General features: G+C 45.2%; 1 protein-coding gene and 1 long non-coding RNA gene across 5 annotated transcripts in view; one reads left to right on the top strand and one right to left on the bottom strand.

The window, feature by feature from the left end:
* Positions 1-10,469: 10,469 nt before the first annotated feature.
* The window catches only part of RRN3 (RNA polymerase I transcription factor RRN3), a 38,481-nt gene continuing 23,021 nt past the window's right edge, over positions 10,470-25,929 (top strand). The window contains exons 1-8 of one of the 4 annotated variants that reach the window (XR_013410931.1): positions 10,470-10,625; positions 12,159-12,264; positions 13,740-13,796; positions 21,607-21,696; positions 21,797-21,926; positions 22,382-22,441; positions 23,491-23,554; positions 24,580-24,649. Coding sequence is in view for 3 of the 4 variants with exons in the window: in NM_001257664.1 (NP_001244593.1) it covers positions 10,537-10,625; positions 12,159-12,264; positions 13,740-13,796; positions 21,607-21,696; positions 21,797-21,926; positions 22,382-22,441; positions 23,491-23,554; positions 24,580-24,649 (666 nt within the window). In the remaining variant the exon portion in view is untranslated. 4 annotated transcript variants of the gene reach the window in all.
* On the bottom strand, positions 13,916-18,010 carry LOC144338356 (uncharacterized). Its single transcript, XR_013412381.1, has 3 exons — positions 17,602-18,010; positions 16,721-17,294; positions 13,916-16,132 (listed from the first exon to the last, which is right to left on the bottom strand). It is a non-coding gene; the product is annotated as an uncharacterized LOC144338356 (long non-coding RNA).

Raw genomic sequence — 25,929 nt, forward strand, 5'->3', positions numbered from 1 at the left:
GCCCGCCTCGGCCTCTCAAAGTTCTGGGATTACAGGCGTGAACCACCACGCTTGGCCGTATGACTGGACCTTATCTTGGGTGAATAGAGGTCATTTTTAAGAACTGTGATTAGTGAGTTTCAGGTGCTTCCTATGGTATGCCTAGAAGCAGAAAATGCTTATCTTGAGAGAAAAATACAAACTGATATAATTTTCTGATTTTTTTTTTTTTGGTAGATGCGGAGTTTTGCCATGTTGCCCAGGCTGATCTGCAACTACTGGGCTCAAAAGACCTACTCACCTCAGTCTCCTAAAGTGCTGGGATTCCAGGCATGAGCCACTGTGCCCAGCCAGTTTTCTTAATTAATATAGTTATTTATATACTTTAAAAACAGTAGGGAGTCTCTCTAAGCGTGCTGTGGCTCCGGAAGCTACCTGATTAACAAAATTAAAAAAAAAAAAAAAGAAACTATAATTTTCTGGCTTATTCTTTCCATGTTTTAAAATACATGTTTTGGTTTTTGTTTTGTTTTGCTTTTTTGAGACAAAGTCTCACTCTTGCCACCAGGCTGCAGTGCAATGGCGTGATCTGGGATCACTGCAACCTCTGCCTCCCAGTTTCAAGCCATTCTCCTGCCTCACCCTCCTGAGTAGCTGGGATTACAAGCATGTAGCACCACACCTGGCTAATTTTTGTATTTTTCGTAGAGGTAGGGTTTCACCGTGTTGGCCAGGCTGGTCTTGAACTCCTGACCTCAGGCGATCCACCAGCCTTGGCCTCCCAAAGTGCTGGGATTACAGGCGTGAACCACCATGCCTGGCTGGCACCTTTTTTTTTTTTTTTTTTTTTTAAATCACTTAACATATATATAGGAGAACTTTCCATTTTGGGAGTCAAAGAGATTTTTTTGTTTTGAGACAGGGTCTCCCTCTGTGGCCCAGGCTGGACCTGGATCTTGGCTCTGTCCAACTTCCACCTCCCCGGCTCAAGCGATCCTCCCACTTCAGCCTTCCAAGTAGCTGGGTCTACAGGCACATGCTACCACACCCCGCTACTTTTTATAGTTTTTATAGAGACGGGGTTTTACCGTGTTGCCCAGGCTGGTCTTGAACTCCTGAGCTCAAGCTATCCACCTGCTTCAGCCTCTCAAAGTACTGGGATTACAGGCATGAGCCATCTCGCCCAGCCTATTGTTTATTTAATAGCCACTAAGTGCCAACTACTATAGAGGACATAAAGATGATTCAGTCTCTGCAGAAGTCATTTTCTTTCTCTCTCTTTCCTGTCGTACAGCACAAAATTAATGGACTAAATAGTCTGTCACTAGATAAACAAGCCCTAAATAATCAAGCACTTGCTGCAGTTTTTAGAAAGTTTAAAAAGCCGTATGAAACAAAGTATACTTCAAGTAATAAGAGGCAAAATATGCGAAGTGTTACTGCTGGGCAATTTATGGACTATTCTTTTCTACAATATATCTGCTGTGGTCTGAATATGTTCCCCAAGATTCATATGTAAAAACTTAACCATCAGTCTGGTAGTATTAAGAGGTGGGACGTCATTAAGTCATGAGGGCATGGGATTAGTGACCTCATAAAAAGGCTGGCAGGAACGAGCTAGGTCCTTTCATTGCCCTTACATCCCTGTGTCACTTGAGGACCCAGCACTGGTCCCCCTGGGAGGACATAGTAGCGAGGTACCTTACTGGAAATGGCCACCATGCCCTCACCAGATACCAACCTGCTGGCAACTTAATCTTGGACTTCCCAGCCTCCAGAACTGTGAGAAAGAAATTTCTGGGTTTTTTTGTTTTTTTATTTGTTTGTTTGTTTGAGATAGAGTCTCTGTCACCTAGGGTGGAGTGTAGTGGCACGATCTCGGCTCACTGCAACATCCGCCTCCTGGGTTCAAGTGACTCTCCCACCTCAGCCTCCTGAGTAACTGGGACTACAGGTATGCACCACTACACCCAGCTTTTGTGTGTGTGTGTGTGTGTGTGTGTGTGTGTGTGTGTGTGTGTGTGTTTGTAGAGTTGTAGAGACAGGGTTTCTCCATGTTGCCCAGGCTGCTCTCGAACTCCTGAGCTTACATGATCCGCCTGCCCTGGCCTCCCAGCATGCTGGGATTAAAGGCGTGAGCCACCATGCCTGGCCAAAATTTCCGTTTTTTATAAATAACCCAGCCTCTGGTACTTTCTTATAGCCGCACGAACAGATAAAGTCTGTACCTATCTGTCTATCTCCCTCATAGGTCAGTTTCCACCTGACCGTAACCACATCAAGTATCCCAGTATATCTCATATTTACAGAAAAATAAATGGGCAAATATTGTCATTTACAGAGGACCTGCTCTGTGGTGTACACTGTGACATATTTTGTGGTTTGTGCTTATGTGCTCTGATCCTTACAATAGCTCTAAAATAGCTCAAAACGTTATTCCCATTTTGTAGATCAGGAAATTGAAGTTCTGGAAACATAAGGCAATTGCCCAAAGCAATAGAGTAAATGACAAAGCTAGGATTTCTTTCTTTCTTCCATTAATTAATTAATTATTTGAGATAGGGTCCTGGTTGCAGGATGCAGTGGTGAGATCATAGCTCACTGCAGTCTGGACCTCCTGGGCTCAATTGATCCTCACGCCTCAGCCTCCTGAGTAGCCGGGACTACAGGTGCACACCAACACTCATGGCTAATTTTTTTATTTTTCTGTAGAGATCTGCCTAGGCTAGGCAGAGATTCTGGCTAGCCTGGTCTCAAACTCCTGGGCTCAAGCAATTCTCCTGCCTCAGCCTCCCAAATAGCTGGGACTGCAGGCGTGTGCCACGACTCCCAGCTGATTTGTTTATACCAGTGGTTCTTAATTCAAAAGCCATTTGGTATACTGTCACCTCATCTCTCTACCAGTGTTGATTACATTACAGGAGGGCACCTTATCTAAATTGGCCAATGATAAATTTTTTTTTTTGGCATCTTACTATATCTTTGTATCCTTAGAACAAATTCTCCTTTTCTGCTTAAGCTAGCTTGACTTCGTTTCTTTCACTAGCAAGCTAAGAGGCTTTGGCCAACAGAACTAGTCTAGGGTAGTTGTAAAATTTATCTCCAAGGAAATGCTGCTCTTTTGAAAACACAATTTTTTTTTTTTTTTTTTTTTTTTTTTTTTTTTTTTTTTTTTTTGAGACGGAGTCTCGCTCTGTCGCCCAGGCTGGAGTGCAGTGGCCGGATCTCAGCTCACTGCAAGCTCCGCCTCCCGGGTTCACGCCATTCTCCTGCCTCAGCCTCCCGAGTAGCTGGGACTACAGGCGCCCGCCACCTCGCCCGGCTAGTTTTTTTGTATTTTGTAGTAGAGACGGGGTTTCACTGTGTTAGCCAGGATGGTCTCGATCTCCTGACCTCGTGATCCGCCCGTCTCGGCCTCCCAAAGTGCTGGGATTACAGGCTTGAGCCACCGCGCCCGGCCAAAAACACAATTTAATGGGTCTTCTGGGTATATGATGATAGTAAAGCAAAATTTTGTTCTGGAGTGAAGAAGCTCTTTATGTTGTTATATTACAAACAATATATTACTCAGTGAAGTGAAAGGCCACACTGGGCAGGGTGGCAACTTTGCAGATAGCATGTTAATCCTTGCTTGTTTTTTGTCATTTCTGTTTTTGGAGGGGGAGGGTCTTAATTTTCTTTGTCCCTCCCCCCACCCCCCCTTATTTTCTCTGGGGAAGGCAAGACTGGAAAAGGAGGCTTTTATCCTGGCAAGGTGAGTTTGCCCACAGGACAATTTGACTGAATAGAGGCTCCACAAAGAATGGACATGACCAAAGAACTCCAACAGGAAATTATGCTATTTAGTTTATTTAGTTTCAAGGTTTTCTTTTTCTCCTTTTTTTTTTTTTTTTTTTTTTTTGTTTTTTTGAGACCAAGTCTCGCTCTGTTGCCCAGGCTGGAGTGCAGTGTCGCGATCTTGGCTCACTGCAACTTCCACCTCCTGAGTTCAAGCGATTCTCCAGCCTCACCCTCCCGAGTAGCTGTGATTACAGGCACCTGCCACCACACCTGGCTAATTTTTTGTATTTTTAGTAGAGAAGGAGTTTCACCATGTTGGCCAGGCTGGTCTTGAACTCCTGATCTCAAGTGATCCACCTGCCTCAGCCTCCCAAAGTGCAGGGATGACAGGCATGAACCGCCGGGCTCGGCCAGTATTTTTCTTGTATTATGCTCAGAGTTTCCTTTAAATCTTTTAAAAAACGGCAGGGCGCGGTGGCTCACGCCTGTAATCCCAGCACTTTGGGAGGCCGAGGCGGGCGGATCACAAGGTCAGGAGATCGAGACCATCCTGGCTAACACGGTGAAACCCCGTCTCTACTAAAAATACAAAAAATTAGCCGGGCGTGGTTGTGGGCGCCTGTAGTCCCAGCTACTCGGGAGGCTGAGGCAGGAGAATGGCGTGAACCCGGGAGGCGGAGCTTGCAGTGAGCCGAGATCGCGCCACTGCACTCCAGCCTGGGCGACAGAGCGAGACTCCGTCTCAAAAAAAAAAAAAAAAAAAAAAAAAAACAACTTGGCAGCCTTAGTCTTAGCTATGCTTTGGGAAAATAAGGAGCTGCACCCAAGCTTAAGAAGATATTGCTGGAAGTGTACATTGGCACAGCCTTTGGAAAGCTTCTTGGTGCCCTCCTGTAACCCAATCAACACTGCCTAGAGAGATGAGGTCATACCGCATCAAACAGCTTCCAGTGACTCTTTGCTGTGGAGAAGAAGGTCGCTTTTTTTTTTTTTGAGAGGAAGTTTTGATGCCCTATAGGCTGGAGTGCAATGGTGCGATCTCAGCTCACTGCAACCTCCGCCTCCCAGGTTCAAGTGATTCTCCTGCCTCAGCCTCCCGAGTAGCTGGGATTACAGGCATGGGCCACCATGCCGGGCTAATTTTGTATTTTTAGTAGAGACAGGGTTTCTCCATGTTGGTCAGACTGGTCTCGAACTCCCAACCTCAGGTGATCCACCCACCTTGGCCTCCAAAAGTGCTGGGATTACAGGTGTCAGCCACCACGCCTGGCCAAGAAGGTCACTCTTTATGCTCAACAAATGTATTGCATATGGCTGAAAAGTAGGGAGGATCCAGATGAACAATTTCTAAATAGAAAAACTAATAGTAGCCAGACATGATGGCTCATACCTGTAATCCCAGCATTTTAGGAGGTCGAGGCAGGTGGATCACCTGCGGTCAGGCATTTGAGACCAGCTTGGGCAACATGGAGAAACCCCGTCTCTACTAAAAATACAAAAATTAGCCAGGTGTGGTGGTGGGCGCCTGTAGTCCCAACTACTCAGCAGGCTGAGGCAGGAGAATCGCTTGAACCCGGAGGCAGAGGTTGCAGTGAGCTGAGATTGTACCACTGTACTGCAGCGTGGGCAACAGAGTGAGACTGTGTCTCAAAAAAAAAAAAAAAAATTGTAGATATCCAATTTGTTCCTTTCTCCTTTCCCAAAAGCTTTTTGCGCCTCCTCCAGCCCAACAATTCCATCCTAGAAAAATGCTTGTACACATGCATCAGGACACTATACAAGAATATTCAGGCTGGTCACGGTGGTTCACACCTATAATCTCAGCACCTTGGGAGGCTGAGGTGGGAGGATGGCTTGAGCCCAGGAGTTAGAGACCAGCCTGGGCAATATAGTGAGACCTTGTCTCTATCCAAAAAAAAAAAAAAAAATTACTGGTGCAGTGGCTCACACTTGTAATCCCAGCACTTTGGGAGGCCAACGTGGGTGGATCACCTGAGGTCAGGAGTTCGCGACTAGCCTGGCCAACATAGCGAAACCCTGTCTCTACTAAAAATACAAAAAGTAGCTGGGCGTGGTGGCAGGTGCCTGTAATCCCAGTTACTTGGGAGGCTGAGTCAGGAGAATACTTTGAACCCAGGAGGCAGAGGTTGCAGTGAGCCAAGACTGCGCCACTGCACTCCAGCCTATGCAACAAGAGCAAAACTCTGTCTCAAAAAAAAAAAAAGAAAAATGAAAAAGGGCTATCACAGTAGTGATTTACATAATGGAGGGAGAAAGGAAATAATTTAAATGTTTATGATAGGAAAATTGATAAGTCATGGTACATTCCTATAATGAAATGCTGTGTGGCAAATAAAATAAACTGGCCGGGCCCGGTGGCTCACACCTGTAATCCCAGCACTTTGGGAGGCCGAGGCGGGCGGATCACCTGAGGTCGGGAGTTCGAGACCAGCCTGATCAATATGAAGAAGCCCCGTCTATACTAAAAATACAAAATTAGCTAGGCATCTTGGCCCATGCCTGTAATCCCAGCTACTCGGGAGGCTGAGGCAGGAGAATTGCTTCAACCCAGGAGGCGGAGGTTGTGGTGAGCCAAGATCAGGCCATTGCATTCCAGCCTGGGCAACAAGAGCGAAACTCTGTTTCAAAACAAAAACAAAAACAAAACACGAAAAGAAACCACAACTGTGTACAACAGGGATGGATTTCAACATCCAGGACCATAATGTTGGCCAGCCTCAGTGGCTCACGCCTGTAATCCCAGCACTTTGGGAGGCCGAGGCAGGTAGATCTCCTGAAGTCAGGAGTTTGAGACCACCCTGGGCAACAACCCTGTCTCTACCGAAAATACAAAAAAATTAGCGGGGGGTGGTGGTGGGCATCTGTAATTCCAGCTACTCGGGAAGCTGAGGCAGGAGAATCACTTGAACCTGGAAGGCAGAGGTTGCAGTGAGCAGAAATCGCATCACTGCACTCCAGTCTGGGCAACAGAGGGAGACTCCGTCTCAGAAAAAAAAAAAAAAAAGCATAATGTTGAAAACAAACAGCAGTATAATACAGCATGGAGGTAACTTTATAAAATGCAAAGACAAAAAAAGCAAATATAGTGCATTGTTTAGGAGTATAAATATGGGAATTATACAAAGAAAACTAAAACGACTTTTAAAAATCATGATGGTGACTACTTTTGGGAGGAAAGCGGGTAGAAGGTGGAATCCGAGAGCAGCACACAGTAAGCGTCAATTGTTCTAGTTAATGTTCGGCTTCTTTTTTTTTTTTTTGAGACGGAGTCTCGCTCTGTCACCCAGGCTGGAGTGCAGTGGCCGGATCTCAGCTCACTGCAAGCTCCGCCTCCCGGGTTCACGCCATTCTCCTGCCTCAGCCTCCCGAGTAGCTGGGACTACAGGCACCTGCCACCTCGCCCGGCTAAGTTTTTGTATTTTTAGTAGAGACGGGGTTTCACTGTGTTACCCAGGATGGTCTCGATCTCCTGACCTCGTGATCCGCCCGTCTTGGCCTCCCAAAGTGCTGGGATTACAGGCTTGAGCCACCGCGCCCGGCCAATGTTCGGCTTCTTAAATTGAGTGATATGTTCACAGGTATTCATTATATTTTTATAACTTACATTAACATATTTTTTTGTACATGTCAAATTTTTTTTCCTTTTTTTTTTTTTTTTTTTTTTTTAGAGATGAGATTTTGCTTTGTCACCCAGGCCGAAGAGTGTCATGGTGCAGTCATAGCTCACTGCAGCCTCCAACTCCCGGGCTCAAGCGATTCTCCCACCTCTGTCTCCCAAATAATTGGAACTACAAGCACATGCCACCATGCCTAAGTAACTTTTTAAAAAGTATTGTTTGTAGAGACAGAGTCTGGCTGTGTTGCCTGGGCTGGTCTCAAACTCCTGGCTTCAAGTTATCCTCCTGCCTCGGCCTCCCAAAGCTCTGGCATTACAGGCGTGAGTCACCGCACCCAGACTCAGACTTTTTTTAAGTGAAAGAATGGGGGTGTAGGTGGGGAGACACACTTTGGGGGCCAAGGCGGGAGGATTACTTAGGCCAGGAGTTTGAGATCAGCCTGGGCAACAAAGTGAGACCTCGTGTTTATCAAAAATACAAAAAATTAGCTGGGCTTGGTGGTATGGGTTTGGGAGGCTGAGATGAGAGGATTGCTTAAGCTGTAGGAGCCTGAGGCTGCAGTGAGCTGCGATCGCGTCATTGCACTCTAACTTGGGCGAGACAATGAGATCCTCTCTCAAACCAAACCAGGTAATTGTCAAATTGCTGTTTTGCTATTGTTTTTTGTTTTTGCTTTGCTTTGCCTTGGAAGTGAAGAAGAGATTCTCATTTAAACAGCTATCTTGAAGTATCCTTGTGAGCTAGTGTGCAATTATTTCCTCTGTCCTTGAGACACAGATGATTCCTGTCCAACATTCCCAAGGAACTCAGTAAGGACCAAACAGAGACTCAGGAAAGACAGTTACTGATTTTACACTGTTGCAAAACAGAGCTATGGTTTATGTTTAACACATTGCTGGCGGGGTGTGGTGGCTCATGCCTGTAATCCCAGCACTTTGGGATGCCAAGGCAGGCGGATCACTTGAGGTCAATAATTCGAGACCAGCCTGGCCAACATGGTGAAACCCCATCTCTACTAAAAATACATACAAAAATTAGCTGGGCATGGTGGCGCGTGCCTGTAATCTTAGCTACTGGGAAGGCTGAGGCACAAGAATCACTTGAACCTGGGAAGCGGAGGTTGCAGTGAGCCGAGATCACGACACTGTACTCCAGCCAGGGTGACAGAGCGAGACTGTGTCTCAAAAAAACAAACAAAAAATAAACCAAATTGCTGTATTTTATTTTGTGAAATAGGGTCTAGCTCTGTCGCCCAGGCTGGAGTGCAGTGGTGCAATCACAGCTCACTGCAGCCATGACCTCCAGGGTTCAAGCGATCCTCTTGCCTCAGTTTCCAAGTAGCTGGGACTACAGGTATGCACCATCTTATGTTGCCCAGGCTGGTCTTGAAGTCCTGGAGAGAGATACATATAAACACACACACACACACACACACACACACACACACACACACACAGTTTTTTTTTTTTTTTTTTTTTTTTGAGACACAGTTTCGCTCTTGTTACCCAGGCTGGAGTGCAATGGCACGATCTTGGCTCACTGCAACCTTTGCCTCCCAGGTTCAATCGATTCTCCTGCCTCAGCCTCCCAAGTAGCTGGGATTACAGGCACCACCACCACGCCCAGCTAATTTTGTATTTTTAGTAGAGACAGGGTTTCGTCACGGCCAGGCTGGTCTCAAACTCCTGGCCTCAGGTGATCCACCTGCCTCAGCCTCCCAAAGTGTTGGGATAACAGGCGTGAGCCACTGTGCTCGGCCCATACATATGCATTTTTAAAAATTTATTTATTTATTTAGAGACAGGGTCTCGCTCTGTTGCCCAAGTGGGAGTGCGGTGATGTTATCTCCCTGGCTCAAGCAATCCTCAGTCTCACGAGTAGCTGGGACTACAGGTGTGTGCCACCACACCTAGATAATTTTTATTGTTTTTATTTTTTAAATTTTTCGTAGAGATGGGGTTTCACGGCGTCACCCAGCCTGGATATTTTTGTATTTTTGATAGGCCTGTATAGTTTCCAAAGTTGCAACCTTTTCCCCTCCCTGAGGGTAGGGGCAGCCTCTGCTCTCCCTCTACATCCCCTACAGTCCCGAGGTTTTGGCCTCTGCTGTTTCCTGTTTCCTATGCTTGGAACACCAGTCGCTCTTTTGTTGGTCTGGTTGACTCCTGTTCCTCTTTTAAAAATTTAAGTTTGGCCAGGCACGGTGGCTCACACTTGTAATCCCAGCACTTTGGGAGGCCGAGGCGGGTGGATGACCTGAGGTCAGCAGTTCGAGACCAGTTTGGCCAACATAGTGCAACCCCGTCTCTACTAAAAATACAAAAGTTAGCCGGGTATGGTGGCATGCGCCTGTAATCCCAGCTACTTGGGAGGCTGAGGCACGAGAATTGCTTGAACCCAGGAGGCGGAAGTTGCAGTGAGCTGGGATCACGACACTGCACTCCACCTGGGCAACAGAGACGGAGGTTGCAGTGAGCTGAGATCACGCCACTGCACTCCAGCCTGGGCAACAGGGCAAGACTAGGTCTCAAAAGAAAGAAAAAAAAAGTCAAGGGGGTAACACCTCTTGGAAACTCTCCTGCTGTTTCTCATTCCAGCATCATCACAGCCTTGAGGCTCTGGGGTAGATCACTTCGTCGAGCTCGTTTACGTGAGGATAACGTTATCTTGGTGGTCTGTAAGAATGTTGCATTGAGTACAGAGCCCAGGCTCCTGGGTCACCCGGGTTCAAATCCCCTTTCCTCCGTGAGGATCTGGGTCAATCACAGTGCTTCAGTTTCTTTGATTTAACTGAGGGAGGCTTTGACTCCAAAAAATTAACACTCGAGTGTACCCGGCCACAGCTTAGCACATCCAGAGTATTTCCACCCTTTCTTTGGGATTCTTGGGCCTGGATGGAGCAGGACCTTCCTGCCTCTCCTTACTCGCGCATTCGCGCTGAGTGGAACAAGTGGTCCAAGTAGAATGAGGGGCGGGGTTTGGCGGCGCTCTAGCTCGCGGAGAGCACACGCTCTCCCCACGCGGGGTCCCTGATTGGCTGAAGGTTGCGCCGGCAAGCGCAACTTCCGGGACAGAGGGCTGTGGCTGGAAGGAGCAGAGCATCCGGCCTGAGGCGCAGCGGTCGTGTTAGTTCGGCCCAATGGCGGCACCACTGCTTCACACGCGGTTGCCGGGAGATGCGGCTGCTTCGGCCTCTGCAGTCAAGACGCTGGGCGCGTCGAGGACTGGGTAAGATTCAGGCCGCTTCCTTCTGCGCGTCCGAGACCAAAGCTCAGGACTGCGCTTAGGGGAGCGGATTGAAAGGGTCTGGGACAAAGCTAATGGCGTGTGGTAAGAGCACGGGGTCGAGGGTCATCTCATGTTCGCGGGAATGAGCTCATTCCTCATAACTGGGTAATAGACATGGGTGGGGCCTGGAAAAGTCAGTATATTATCTGTTCTGGAGCCCCCCTTTCCCGACTGTATTTCTTCGTGATTTCCCAGGCCTCGGTACTGCCTTCTGCGCCTTGACTCCTCTTCCCGCTTCTTCGTCCAAATTTGGAAGGGATTCCCTGGGCTATTCGGTTTATCAGCCGAATGTTGTCACTCATGGCAAATTGAATATTACATCTTTTTTGTTTGAAATTTGTTTCGACACACGTATTTGTTTAGCAGTCTTTATTTTGCTCCGCTTTTAAATCCCTAACCCCCATAGCACACTTGGCGTTTAACTTTCAGAGTCATTAGGATGCTATGTTTTTTCATTAATTTACTCTGTGTAAGTAAAGCAGACCTTGTAAAACAATTAGCATAATATGATTCATAATATTTATCGATCTCCTGCTTACTATGTTAAACACTGGGGACAGTGGTTTATCCAAAGACACTAATGTCCCTGCTTTCTACAGAGCTTATATCCTATGGGGGAAAGGCAGTACATAGGCCAATAAATTACGATGGTTTCAGTTATACAACAGGGTAATGGGGAGGGAGAAGGGAGAGAAGGAGTACTTGAGATTTCTCGTGGGGAAGACATCTGACATTTGAGCTTCCACTTGAATGAAGACAAAAGTCTAGGCAGGGAGTAGTTGCTCACGCCTGTAATCACAGCACTTTGAAATGCCGAGGTGGGCGGATCACCTGAAGTCAGGAGATCGAGACCAGCCTGGCCAACATGCCAAAACCCCATCTCTACTAAAAATACAAAAATTAGCCGAGCGTGGTGGCGGGTGCCTGTAATCCCAGCTACTCAGGAGGCTGAGGCAGGAGAATTGTTTGAACCCGGGAGATGGAGGTTGCAGTTAAGCTGAGATCACACCACTGCACTCCAGCCTGGGCAGCAGAGCAAGACACATCTCAAAAACAAACAAACAAACAAACAAAAAAATCCAGCCACGTGGAGATTTGGGAAAAGAGTATTTCCGATAGAGTGAACAGTAAGTGAAATGAGAACCAGCTTGGCATGTCGAAGAGCAGAAAAGACATTATGGCTGTAGTAAAACAAGGTGTTGGAGATGAGGTGAGAGAGGTAGGCAGGGGCCAGATTAATGTAGGATCTTAAATACCACACTGAGAGATTTGAATTTTTACTATAAGTGCAGTGGGAAGACAGTTTTCGGTTGCTGAGCAAAGGAGGGATTGTTGGTTAGGAGTGGAAGCAGGGAGACCAGTAAAGAGGCTTTAACAATAGTTCCACTGAATGATGTTGGTTCAATAAATGTTGGCTATTATAATTTTTAATATTTTCATGAACTTAATAGCTTGTTAATTTTGGTTCCACAGGATTTCAAATATGCGTGCATTAGAGAATGATTTTTTCAATTCTCCCCCAAGAAAAACTGTTCGGTTTGGTGGAACTGTGACAGAAGTCTTGCTAAAGTATAAAAAGGTAAGAGGAGATAATGTATGAGGTTTGCTTTTGGTCAGGTCAGAATACAACTATTGCTGTTATACTAAAGACCAATAGAAATAGCAAGCTTAATTAAGATACCAGTTGAAATCAAATATTTAATAATAGCATGATGCCGTCAGTGCAAACTTAGAGTAATAGTGTCCTTTTTTTCCCCCACCTTGGCCCGTTTCACAGGTAATAATGAGAGAGTAATAATGTCTTTACTGAGGTTTCACCTCTTCACATGCTTTATTTACAAAGCATCTTTTAGCTTTAGCAAGTGCTAGAATTAAAAACAATTACAGAGTTTTATTTACTTATTTATTTTTATTTTTTTAATTTTTTGAGCCGGAGTCTCACTCTGTCGCCCAGGCTGGAGTGCAGTGGCGTGATCTCAGCTCACAGCATCCTCCACCTCCCAGGTTCAAGCAATTCCCCTGCCTCAGTCTCCTGAATAGCTGGGATTACAGACACGTACCACCACACCTGGCTAATTTTTAAATTTTTTTAGTAGAGATGGGGTTTCGGCATGTTGGCCAGGCTGGTCTCAAACTCCTGACCTTGTGATCCGCCCACCTCGGCCTCCCAAAGTGCTGGGATTACAGGCGTGAGCCACTGTGCCTGGCCTACAGCATTTTATTTTTTGAGGAACTTACCTAAGCATTACTTTAGGACAGTAAACCATCATCTGACTAGAGATTTTTGTTTCTGTGGTAGTTCAGAAGCATTTCTACTATATCTCAGGAGTAGAGGGAAAATGTTAAGTAACCGTATGTTTATATGTAATATCCATTTGTATCCATATTTGAGTGAATACTTTTTTAGATCCTCCTGAATAGATCATTATAGCTGGCTGTTTTTTTCCCTCATGCTTTTTGAGAATTCGCAGGAGTATCAACTGTTATATTCAAATGTCAATACAGAAGTATAGCCAAATGTAGTTTATCATTTTCCTTTTTCCAAGCCCTCTGGCTGCACTAACATGAGTGTTTAAATTTTTGTAGTCATGATTTTATAATCTGCAATTGACATGTGAAAGTTAGTGTTCCTTTTATAATTTCATCTGATGTTAAGGTATGGTTAAAAGTCTTGCTGTTGCGGCCGGGCGCGGTGGCTCAAGCCTGTAATCCCAGCACTTTGGGAGGCCGAGACGGGCGGATCACGAGGTCAGGAGATCGAGACCATCCTGGCTAACACAGTGAAACCCCGTCTCTATTAAGAAATACAAAAAAAACTAGCCGGGCGAGGTGGCGGGCGCCTGTAGTCCCAGCTACTTGGGAGGCTGTGGCCGGAGAATGGCGTGAACCCGGGAGGCGGAGCTTGCAGTGAGCTGAGATCCGGCCACTGCACTCCAGCCTGGGTGACAGAGCGAGACTCCGTCTCAAAAAAAAAAAAAAAAAAAAAAAAAGTCTTGCTGTTGCTACTAAATAGGAAACAAAAGCATAACTTAATTCTTTCCCCTTCTTGTTAAGGGTGAAACAAATGACTTCGAGTTGTTGAAGAACCAGCTGTTAGATCCAGACATAAAGGTAATTAATTTTGTGTTTGATCATTAGCAAAATTATTGCCACTTTATACAGACATAGTTTGTTCTTTGGCTCCTATTCTGTCTTCTAGAACTTGCTCTCTCCATGGTCCTCCCTTACTTTAATCTGGTGGTTCTCAACCAGGGACAGTTTTACACCCTAGGAGACATTTGGTAATGGCTGCAGATATTTTTGTTTGTCACAATTGGGAGGAAGGGGTGCTACTGGCATCTAGTGGGTGAATGACAAGAGATACTGCTAAACATCTCATAGTGCACAGGGCAACCTCCTATAACCAAGAGTGATCCAGCCCCAAATGACAACAGTGTTGAGGCTGGGAAACCCTGTTCTAATGCTTCCTTTCTATTAGATTACTACCTCTTTCCTCCGTGCTGTGTGCAACTCTCTTGTCTCTTTAAAGCTAAAACAAACCAAAAAACAACCACTGATTCAGCATTTCCAAGTTCGAGATATACCTATCATGTAGTAAAACCTTGATACATTTTGTTTCACCATTCTTCCTTTACTGCCCAATTTTGAAGAGAATGGTTTATTACCATGGCAACAGTAGTTAGATTGCCTGGAGTAAAATTCCAATTTTATTATCCAGTGCATGACCTTGAGCAAATTGTTTTAACCTCTCTACCTGTTTTTCACTGTGTAAAACCAATAAAACAATAGAGATTTCAAAAATATGGAGTGTTTTGTTTTTTAAGAGATGAGGTCTTGCTGTGTTGCCCCGGCTATATACAGGTGTGATCATAGCACACTACAGCCTTGAATTCCTGGCCTCAAATGATCCTTTCTCTTCAACCTCCTAAGAAGCTGGGACTATAGGTGCATGCCACTGTGCCTGGCTTTAAACATGGAAATATTTAACAAGGATTCAATGAGCTAATATGCAAGAAGCACTTAGAACAGTCTCTGACTCAAAATAAGGGCAGTAATTGTCATCTGTTGGTTTTGTTCCAGCTGACTTCGCTGTATCATTTCTCACTCACATTTAAGTCCACTGTTCTTATCACTGTAGTAATGAGAGGTGACAGCGTGCTGGCAGCCCTCGCAGCCCTCACTCGCTTTTGGCACCTCCTTGACCTCGGCGCCCACTCTGGCCGCTTGAGGAGCCCTTCAGCCCGCCGCTGCACTGTGGGAGCCCCTCTCTGGGCTGGCCAAGGCCGGAGCCGGCTCCTTCTGCTTGCGGGGAGGTGTGGAGGGAGAGGCGCAGGCGGGAAACCAGGCTGCGTGCAGCGCTCGCTGGCACTCGCGGACCAGCGCGAGTTCCGAGTGGGCGTGGGCTCGTCTCGGCTGGCCCCCACACTTGGAGCGGCAGGCCCTGAGAGGCTTAGCATCCAGGCTAGCAGCTGCGAAGGGTGCGCCGGGTCCCCCAGCAGTGCCGGCCCGCTGGTGCTGCACTCGAATTCTCGCAGGGCCTCAGCTGCCTCCCCGCATGGCAGGGCTGGAGACCTACAGCCCACCATGCCCAAGCCCCCCTTCCCCCACGGTGGACTCCTGCGCAGCCCAAGCCTCCCTGACGGGCACCGCCCCCTGCTCAGTGGCGCCTGGTCCCATCGACTGCCCAAGGGCTGAGGAGTGCAGGTGTGGTGCTGGACTGGAGGGCTGCTCTGCCCGCGGCCCTGGCACAGGATTCAGTAGGTGAAGCCAGCTGGGCTCCTGAGTCTAGTGGGGACTTGGAGAACCTTTATGTCTAGCTAAGGGATTGTAAATACACCAATCAGTACCCTGTATCTAGCTCAAGGTTTGTAAATACACCAATCAGTACTCTGTGTCTACCTGATCTAGTGAGGACTTGGAGAACTTTTCTGCCTAGCAATCTGTGTCTAGGTAAAGGTATTGTAAATGCACCAATCAGCACTCTGTCAAAACGGATGAATCAGCTCTCTGTAAAATGGACCAATCAGCAGGATGTGGGTGGGGTCAGATAAGGGAATAAAAGCAGGCTGCCCGAGCGCCAGTGACACAACCCACTGGGGTCAGCTTCCACACTGTGGACGGTTTGTTCTTTCACTCTTTACAATAAATCTTGCTGCTGCTCACTCTTTGGGTCCACACCACCTTCACTGCAAAGGTCTGCAGCTTCACTTCTGAAGCCAGGGAGACCACGAACCCACCAGAAGGAAGAAACTCCGAACATCAGAAGGAACAACTCCAGATGCGCTGCCTTTAAGGGGTGTAACACTTTCCGCGTTGGTCTGCAGCTTCATTCTTGAAGTCAGCAAGACCAAGAACCCACGAATTCCGGACACAGTAATTACCCTGACAGGTTACCCATTGTTTTAAATGCTGATTTCAGTGGACTTTTTTTGAGACAAAGTCTCACTCTTGTGGCCTAGGCTGGAGTGCAGTGGTGCGATCTGGGCTCACTGCAACTTTTGCCTCCCGGGTTCAGGCAGTTCTCCTGCCTCAGCCTCCCAAATAGCTGGGATTACAGGCACCGGCCACCATGCCTGGGTAATTTTTTATTATTAGTAGAGACAGGGTTTCACCGTGTTGGCCAGGCAAGTCTCAAACTCCTGACCTCAGGTGACCTGCCCGCCTCGGCCTCCCAAAGTGCTGGGATTACAAGTGTGAGCCACTGAGCCCAGCCTCAGTGGACTTATTTTTTTAAGCCTTCTATCAGCCGACACTGTTGGCCACCCACTTCTTAAAACAGTGTTTCTGGGCCGGGCGCGGTGGCTCATGCCTGTAATCCCAGCACTTTGGGAGGCTGAGGTGGGTGGATCATGAGGTCAAGGAGATCAAGACCATCCTGGCTAACAGTGAAACCACGTCTCTACTAAACATAAGAAAAAATTAGCCGGGTGTGGTGGCGGGCGCCTGTAGTCCCAGCTACTTGGGAGGCTGACGCAGCAGAATGGCGTGAACCTGGGAGGCAGAGCTTGCAGTGAGCCGAGATCGCGCCACTGCACTCCAGCCTGGGTGACAGAGTGAGACTCCGCCTCAAAATAAATAAATAAATAAAACAGTGTTTCTGATCCTCCTGTCTTGGATCCTTTAATCTCTAATCTCTCTCTATAGGTTCTTGATTTTAATTTGTTGTTGATTGGGCTTCAAAACTCGACTCTTTCCTCACTCTGTAGATTCTTCTGTGTCATCTCTTCATCTCCCTTCATGGCTTTGAAATCTACCTGTGTCCTAATATATTTGTGTCTGTAGCCAAGATTGCTCTTGTGGGCTCCAGACTGGTTTCATTTTCGTTTTTGGGGGCAGGGGCAGACCAGAGTCTTGCTCTGTAACCTAGGCTGTAGTGTAGTGGGATGATCTTGGCTCACTGCAACCGCTGCCTCCTGCGTTCAAGCCATCCTCTCTCCTCAGCCTCCTGAGTAGCTATGCCACCACGCCCAACTAATTTTTTTGTTTTTTCAGTAGATTTGGGATTTCATCATGCTCGCCGGGCTGGTCTCGAACTCCTGACCTCAAGTGATCCACCCGCCTCAGCCTCCCAAAGTGCTGGGATTATAGGCGTGAGCCACTGCACCCGGCCTAGACTTGTTTCTTTTTTTTTTTTTTTTTTTTTTTTTTGAGACGGAGTCTCACGCTGTTGCCCAGGCTGGAGTGCAGTGGCGCGATCTCGGCTCACTGCAAGCTCCGCCTCCCAGGTTCCCGCCATTCTCCTGCCTCAGCCTCCTGAGTAGCTGGGACTACAGGCGCCCGCCACCGCGCCTGGCTAATTTTTTGTATTTTTAGTAGAGACGGGGTTTCACTGTGGTCTCGATCTCCTGACCTTGTGATCCGCCCGCCTCGGCCTCCCAAAGTGCTGGGATTACAGGCTTGAGCCACCGCGCCCGGCCTAGACTTGTTTCTTAACTGTCTGTTAGATGCATTTACCCAGAATCATCATAGGTGTTCCAAACTTAGCAAGTCTTAAAATAAACTCTTGGCTGGGTGCGGTGGCTTGCGCCTGTAATTCTAGCACTTTGGGAGGCTGAGGTGGGAGGATCATGAGGTCAGGAGATCAAGACCATCCTGGCTAATGTGGTGAAGCCCTGTCTCTAATAAAAATACAAAAAAATTAGCTGGGCATGGTGGCGGGCACCCGTAGTCCCAGCTACTTGGGAGGCTGAGGCAGGAGGATGACATGAACCTGGGAGACAGAGCTTGCAGTGAGCCGAGATCGCATCACTGCACTCCAGCCTGGGCGACAGAGCAAGACTCCGTCTCAAAAAAAATAAAAAAAAATAAAAAATAAATAAACTCTTAACCTTTCTCTCACACCCACCACTTCTGCACACTTTTTTCTGTGCTTAACTGTTCATTACTTCCCTCATTATTGAGCTAGCAACCTTGGGGTCTTTAGCCCTCAAATCCATTCACTGATCAAGCCCTTAGGGGGAAAAAATCTTTCAAGCCTTTCTGTTTTGTTGGTTCTCTCTTGTATGGATTCTGGTAACCTCTTTAGCGGGTCTATGTTCTCCCAGTCCTCCTCTATCTCATACCTGTGTGGCCCCCACAACCACCATTTAACCTCAACAGTGTAGCCTAAATTATCTCTGGAAAGCACATGTCTTGGCATGTCATTCCCCTACTAAAAAACTTCATGCCTATGGAAAATGAAAATCAGTGTGGCCTGCAACCTTTTTTATGTTTCCTCTTGCTAGATACTTTATTCCTGGAATTTGCTACTTTACATCTTTATGCCTTTGCCTGTGCCTCTTTTTCCTGGCTGGAGGAGGTCCCTGTATGTACTTCATTTGCTACCTATTTGAGCACCGGCTATAGTTACATTGCCTCCCCTCTTGCCAGCTGTGTGACCAGGGGCAAGTTGCTGCGCTTCTGTTTCAGTGTCCTCATCTGTAAAATGGGAATCGGTAGTAGTACCTACTTCATGGAGTAAGGATGACATGAGTTACTGTATGTTAAAGTCTTAGGGCAGTGCTTGGCATACAGTGAGTGCTATATTAGTGTTTACTGTTATTATTACTGTAGTTTAAAAAGTTCCTGCTCACCCTTTAAACTGAGCTGAAGTGTCGTCTTTAATGGAGCTTTCCCTGGTTCTCTAAGCACATGGTTGCTCCTTCATTGAGTCCGTTTCCCACTGTTCCAGATCTCTCTAATTACAGACCTGGTTTACAAGGCCCTCCATGGTCTATTTGGTGCTTCTTTGTTCCCCAGATTTATTATCTGTTAGCTTGCTCACTATACATGCCAGCCATACTGAACGTCTTTCAGTTTTCTGAAAACGCACTTTTCCTTCTGTAAGAAGTAGAACTTCCAGAAAAGACTCAACTGTGTTACTGTTTAAAGACCGCTGAAGCATCACTTTCTCTTTAAAGCTTTTCCTGACTCCTGCCTTCTTTCCCAGATACAAAGGGACATTTTCTTGGTGTTCCACTGTATTTTGTATCAGCAGTTCTCATTCCTGGTATTTGAACATACCAAGAATTGCATTAGTTGTGTGGAGTGTTGCAAGTAGAACTTCTTTCATCTTGAGACAGGGTCGTGCTCTGTCACCCAGGCTGGAGTGTAATGGGCCCGATCATGGCTCACTGCAGCCTCAACGTCCCAGGCTTAAGCAGTCTTCCCACCTCAGGCTCCCGAGCACCTGGGACCACAGGCATGTGCTACCATGCCAGGCTAATTTTTCTAGAGACAAGGTCTCCCTGTGTTGCCCAGGCTGGTCTCAAATTCCTGGGCTCAAGCAGTCTCCTCCTGCCTTGGCCTCCCAAAAGTGCTGGGATTACAGGCATGAGCCACTGTTCCTGGCTGCTAGTAGAAATAATAATAGTTCAGTACTAATGCATCAAAGCCTGCAACTGATTTACTTTTTTTTTTTTTTTTCCTTTTCGAGACGGAGTTTTGCTCTTGTTGCCCAGGCTGGAGTGCAATGGCACGATCTTAGCTCACTGCAATCTCCGCCTCCGGAGTTCAAGCAATTCTCCTGCCTCAGCCTCCCTAGTAGCTGGGATTACGGGCATGCACCACCACACCCGGCTGATTTTGTATTTTTAGTAGAGACAAGGTTTCTCCACGTTGGTTAGGCTGGTCTTGAACTCTCAACCTCAGGTGATCCACCCACCTTGGCCTCCCAAAGTGTTGGGATTACAGGCGTGAGCCACCACGCCCGGCCTGATTTACTTTTAAAAATGGTACAGTTTAAATGTTATCCTTGTAGTTTTGTTGCAGTCTTTTTAGTGGAAAAGAGATGGGATAGATTTTTTTTATTTGCACACTAACTTAGCTTGTTTTCTACGTGCCTTTGGCCTTAGCGAGCTACCATTAATGTTATCCTTAACAGTTGTGGACGTTATGAAATTACCATAGTACAGATGAGTTATGGTTTTACTTTATTTTACTGCCAGGCTACTTGGGATTTCATCAGAAAATGGTTGATCTGTGGGAGTTTGTCACATGGATATGGCATAGTAAGCACTCAGTAGCTGAATTAAGGTGGGGAAAAGGAGACAGCTCCTTCTCCACATATAGGGAGGCGTGTGGGACAGTGGATGGAGGATAACCTTGACTGAGACAGACAGGTTTGGACCTGCTTCTTTACTGCCTTCTTGGTTGGGCAGATTGCTTATTAATCTCTCTTAGTCTCAGCTTCCTGAACAGCAAAATGGGAATAACTAAACATCGTGCAGAGTTTTTAGGATTAGAAGAAGATATGTATATAGAGTGTCAGACACCGTGCCTGGCATATGGTGTGTTCTCACTAAATGATAACTCCCTATGAATATCCCTGTAGGTATGACCTTGTGTTGCTTTTATTTGTATGTCTAACCCTTCCACAAATTAGGGGCTTTTTCTTTCTTTTTTTTTTTTTTTTTTTGAGACGGAGTCTCGCTCTGTCACCCAGGCTGGAGTGCAGTGGCCGGATCTCAGCTCACTGCAAGCTCCGCCTCCCGGGTTTACGCCATTCTCCTGCCTCAGCCTCCCGAGTAACTGGGACTACAGGCGCCCACCACCACGCCCGGCTAGTTTTTTGTATTTTTTTTTTTTAGTGGAGACGGGGTTTCACCATGTTAGCCAGGATGGTCTCGATCTCCTGACCTCGTGATCCGCCCGTCTCGGCCTCCCAAAGTGCTGGGATTACAGGCTTGAGCCACCGCGCCCGGCTGGGGCTTTTTCTTAATGTATGTCTAACCCTTCCACAAATTAGGGGCTTTTTCTTAATGTGTGTATGTATGTATGCATGAATATAATTAATATAGTAATATTTTACATAATTGACACTGTATTTTATACATTGCATTTCAAATTTAGCAGTTCTTCTAATGTCACTAACAATGATTGTGAACAGTAATTTGATTGCCTGAAAAATATTTCATGGAGGAATGGCATTTATACAGAACAAACACATCATAATATATTTAAACTCAGCCACAGGTTTAGTTTAGAAAAGTTATGTTTATTCATGACCCCAATTGATCAGCCTAGACTGAGTTTTATCAGCATGCTTTCTGGTCAGCTTGAATATAGAGGAAATAGAGGTAGCTATTGTTCCTTTGTGATCTTCTAATACTTGAATCTGCTAGATTTCTGCAATTTTTAAAAGTCCCAGGTGTCAACATTTGAGGTGATTTTGTGTTTTCAGGGCAAACAAAAGTGATCAGGCTGAAGTACTGCATTTAAGTCTTTTTCCTACATTTTAGAGTTGCTGGATTGCTTTTTTAAAACAGGAAAGTTTATTGTGACATATTTTTGTGTTTTGATACCCAGTTTTCATTTCCTTCCAAGTTTGTGACCTTTTCCCCCCAAGCTATTCTTGATAGATGATTGATATAAGATAGCTGTAAATTTCTGTTATCTTAGAGGATTTGTGATTTTGAAAGTACTCTTCTTTGTTTAACTTAAGGATGACCAGATCATCAACTGGCTGCTGGAATTCCGTTCTTCTATCATGTACTTGACAAAAGACTTTGAGCAGCTTATCAGTATTATATTGGTAAGTTCACCATTTATCTCACTGTCTAGTATGTAATTCAGAACTTCGTAGTAGTATATATTAATAACATGCTGCTTTTATCGTTCTTTCCCAACTATAGAGATTGCCTTGGTTGAATAGAAGTCAAACAGTAGTGGAAGAGTATTTGGCTTTTCTTGGTAATCTTGTATCAGCACAGACTGTTTTCCTCAGACCATGTCTCAGCATGATTGCTTCCCATTTTGTGCCTCGTAAGTCATTACTCTTTGCTTGCTTGGAATTTTTTTTTTTTTTTTAAATACTTCTTTATTAAAATACCACCTTCCCGTTATATATGAGAGATACTGCTACCATGGAAGATTCCAGATGCATATTGGCACCAGGTCTGGTAGACATATGTTCCCCGTAATGACCCCTATGGAGGTGTCTAGATTCATTTGTTGCTATGCGTTTTATGAATTGTAATTTGCTTTATTGAACTCCTGGTGAAGTCTTAGAACTCATCTAGGAATGTTTAGCTGTTTAAAAACTATAGTTGCTTTACTTTTTTTCAGATTGTGCTTTTAATTAATCATTGGGGTAACTTTGGATTATGGAAAAATGACTTTTGTATAGCTGTTCATTGTCTACGTCAGTAACTTTTTTGTGTAGCTGTTTATTGTCTAGATCAATGACAGAATAACATATTTTCTTTTTCCCTCAAAAGCTCGAGTGATCATTAAGGAAGGTGATGTAGATGTTTCAGATTCTGAGGATGAAGATGATAGTAAGTGTAAAAAGGTTTAAAGCCTGGGCACAGTAGCTTACACTCATAATCCCAGCACTTTGGGTGGCCAAGACAGGAGGATCACTTGAGGCCAAGAGTTTGAGACCAGCCTGGGCAACATAGTGAGATTTTGTCTCTACAAAAAAAACATTTTTTTCAAATATTTTCTTTAAAAATGCTTAAAGTAGAACTAGGCAGAGTGGTGTGTGTCTTTAGTCACAGCTACCTGGGAGGCTTAGGTGGGTGGATTGCTTGAGCCAGGAGTTCAAGCCCTACCTGGACAAGATGGCAAGACACTCTCTCTTTTAAAAAAAAAAAAAAAAAGTAAAGCACAGAACACCTGGCACCTATTCTGGTAAGCAGACTGCAACAAATGACAACCTTTGATAAAATGTTTTTGTTATATTTAGCATTGATATGCAGTCAGTTGTCCTGAATGCATTATTTATATAATTAGTCCGTTTAGTTTTCATTGATGGTTGTGAGAAAAAAATCTTTTTTTTTTTTTTTTTTTTTTTTTTTTTTTTTTTTTTTTTTTTTTTTTTTGAGACGGAGTCTCGCTCTGTCGCCCAGGCTGGAGTGCAGTGGCCGGGTCTCGAAGTTATTATTTCTGTGATAAATTCCGTTTTGGTTAGCATGTGTTTTTAGCTTCAAGTATGTCACTTTTTTTTTTTTTTTTTTTTTTTTTTTGAGACAGAGTCTTGCCTGTCGCCCAGGCTGGAGTACAGTGGTATGATCTTGGCTCACTGCAGCCTTTACCTCCTGGGTTCAAGTGATTCTCCTGCTTCAGCCTCCTGAGTAGATGGAACTACAGGCGTGTACCACCATGCCTGGCTAATTTATGTATTTTTAGTAGAGATGGGGTTTCACCATGTTGGTCAGGCTGGTCTCGAACTCCTGACCTCAGGTGATCCACCTGCCTTAGCCTCCCAAAGTGCTGGGATTACAGGCGTGAGCTACCGCGCCCGACCAGCATGTATTTTTAGCTTCAAGTGCGTCGCCCTTCAGTTTTGTTTTGATGCTCATACTCTCAACTTTTCTCCTTGCAGATCTTCCTGCAAATTTTGACACATGTCACAGAGCCTTGCAAATAATAGCAAGATATGTCCCATCGTGAGTATACTTTTCCTTATTTTGAATGTTCAATTCTCAAGAAAATTGTAATCAATTAGTAAAAATTATAAAATGTTAATAGCATTAAAGCTTGAGTCTTACATTGCATGTTTTTTTTTTTTGTGTCCACTTGAGGAAACTTTACATTCTACAAAAAGTGGCATTTCCATTTTCTATTTATTATCTTTGATTGTTTTTCAAAGTTTGTATGCAGATTCTCCCGCAATTTTGTATGGTGGTTGGAATTTTGCTTTTATCTTCAACAGATACACTATCCAAACATTTTCAGTGAGAAACCCCTGTGTGTGTTTGTGTCATGCCATATGAATAAAAATTGCACTTCTAAGAAAAGCTTTTCAGGTTTGTGGGTTTCTTTTGGAAGGGTGGACTTCTAGTTCCCTCTGTCCGTTGATTATTTGTTAACTTGAAACAATCCAACTTGATAATTTTTTCTTCTTTTAAAAATAATATACATGTGTAGTGGGAAATGTCAGCAAAAAGCTCCCTCTTTGATTTGCTGTCAATATCAGAGTTAACAGAAGCTTATTTTCTCTAAGTCATTATAGATTTTCTCGGAAGCTATACAATGTAAGTTCCAGTTCTGGCCGGGCGCGGTGGCTCACGCCTGTAATCCCAGCACTTTGGGAGGCTGAGGCGGGTGGATCACCTGAGGTTGGGAGTTTAATATCAGCCTGACCAACATGGAGAAACCCCGTCTCTACTGAAAATGCAAAATTAGCCAGGCATGGTGGCGCATGCTTGTAATCCCAGCTGCTTGGGAGGCTGAGGCAGGAGAATAGCTTGAACCCGGGAGGCGGAGGTTGCAGTGAGCTGAGATTGCGCCACTGCACTCCAGCCTGGGCAACAAGAGCGAAACTCCGTCTCAAAAAAAAATAAAGTTGCAGTTCTTTGAGGTAGGGGTTCTTGTTTACCTCCTGTATCTGTCCATATTTGCTTTTAGAATGGTAGTATTACTTTTCTAGAAAGTAAAGTTAACATGGATTGATTTAATTTTTTAAAAATAGGACACCGTGGTTTCTTATGCCGATACTGGTGGAAAAATTTCCATTTGTTCAAAAATCAGAGAGAACACTGGTAAGAAATCTTTTCATTGAGAAAATCATGGAAAACTTGTTTGCATGGTTTCATTTTAGATGATGTTAGATCTTTTTCTTTCTGTTTTTTTTTTTTTTTTTGAGACGGAGTCTTGCTGTGTTGCCCAAGCTGGAGTACAGTGGCGTCATCTTGGCTCATTGCAACCTCCGCCTCTTGGGTTCAAGCAATTCTCCTGCCTCAGCCTCCCGAGTAGCTGGGACTATAGGCGCCCACCACCATACCCAGCTAATTTTTGTATTTTTAGTAGTGGTGGGGTTTCACCATATTGGCCAGACTGGTCTCTAACTCTTGAGCTTGTGATCTGCCCGCCTTGGCCTCCCAAAGTGCTGGGATTAGTGAACCACTGTGCCCGGCCGATGTTATGTCTTTTTCTTTTAAAGGTTACTTTGTCTTCTAGACTTTGATGTCTAAGAATTTGACTCAGATTCCTTTCTTATCAAGCGGCTATTGGGGATTCCCAGTGCCTTTTTCTGTTATTACTATGTGCAAGTCAAGGTGTGAGTTCATTTCAGGAATATCTGTAGTGGCTTCATGCTTATACAAGAATTACTAGAAGATAATAGTTCTTGTATTACTAATTGTAAATATGCCTTATTTTAACCTGAAAGCAAAGCCTTCTGTAGAAGCATTGTGCTTGTTTTTGTACAATGTTCAGATCATCTGTGCAGTTTTTAATAATTAATAGTGATTGCCGTAGTATAAAACCAAATCTAGTAGCATACAAAAATAATTATGTGCCATGACCAAGTGCGATTGACGCTAGGTACGCAAGATTGAGTTTTTTGTTTTTTTGTTTTTTTTTTTTCCAGGGAGGGGACAGTTTCTCTCTGTCACCCAGGCTAGAGTGTAGTGGTACCATCTCGGCTCGCTGCAGCCTCTGCCTCCCCAGGGTTCTAGCGACTCTCCCACCTCAGCCTCCCGAGTAGGTGGGACTACAGGAATGGGACACCACACCCCACTAATTTTTGTATTTTTGGTAGAGACGGGTTTTGCCACATTGGCCAGGCTGGTCTTGAACTCCTGACCTCAAGTGATCCACCCGTCTCCACCTTGCAGAGTGTTGGGATTAGAGACGTGAACCACCGTGACTGGCTGAGATTGATTTAGTACCTGAAAATAAATTAATAAAATATTTTATAGCAATAGAACAAAGGACAAAAACCACATAATCATCTCAGTAGATGCAGAAGTATGTGACAAAGGCCAATATCCTTTTATGACAAAAACAGAAGGAAATTTTCTCAACCTGATAAAGGGCA

Source organism: Macaca mulatta, chromosome 20, assembly GCF_049350105.2.
Source record: "Macaca mulatta isolate MMU2019108-1 chromosome 20, T2T-MMU8v2.0, whole genome shotgun sequence".
Taxonomy (NCBI): Eukaryota; Metazoa; Chordata; class Mammalia; order Primates; family Cercopithecidae; genus Macaca; species Macaca mulatta.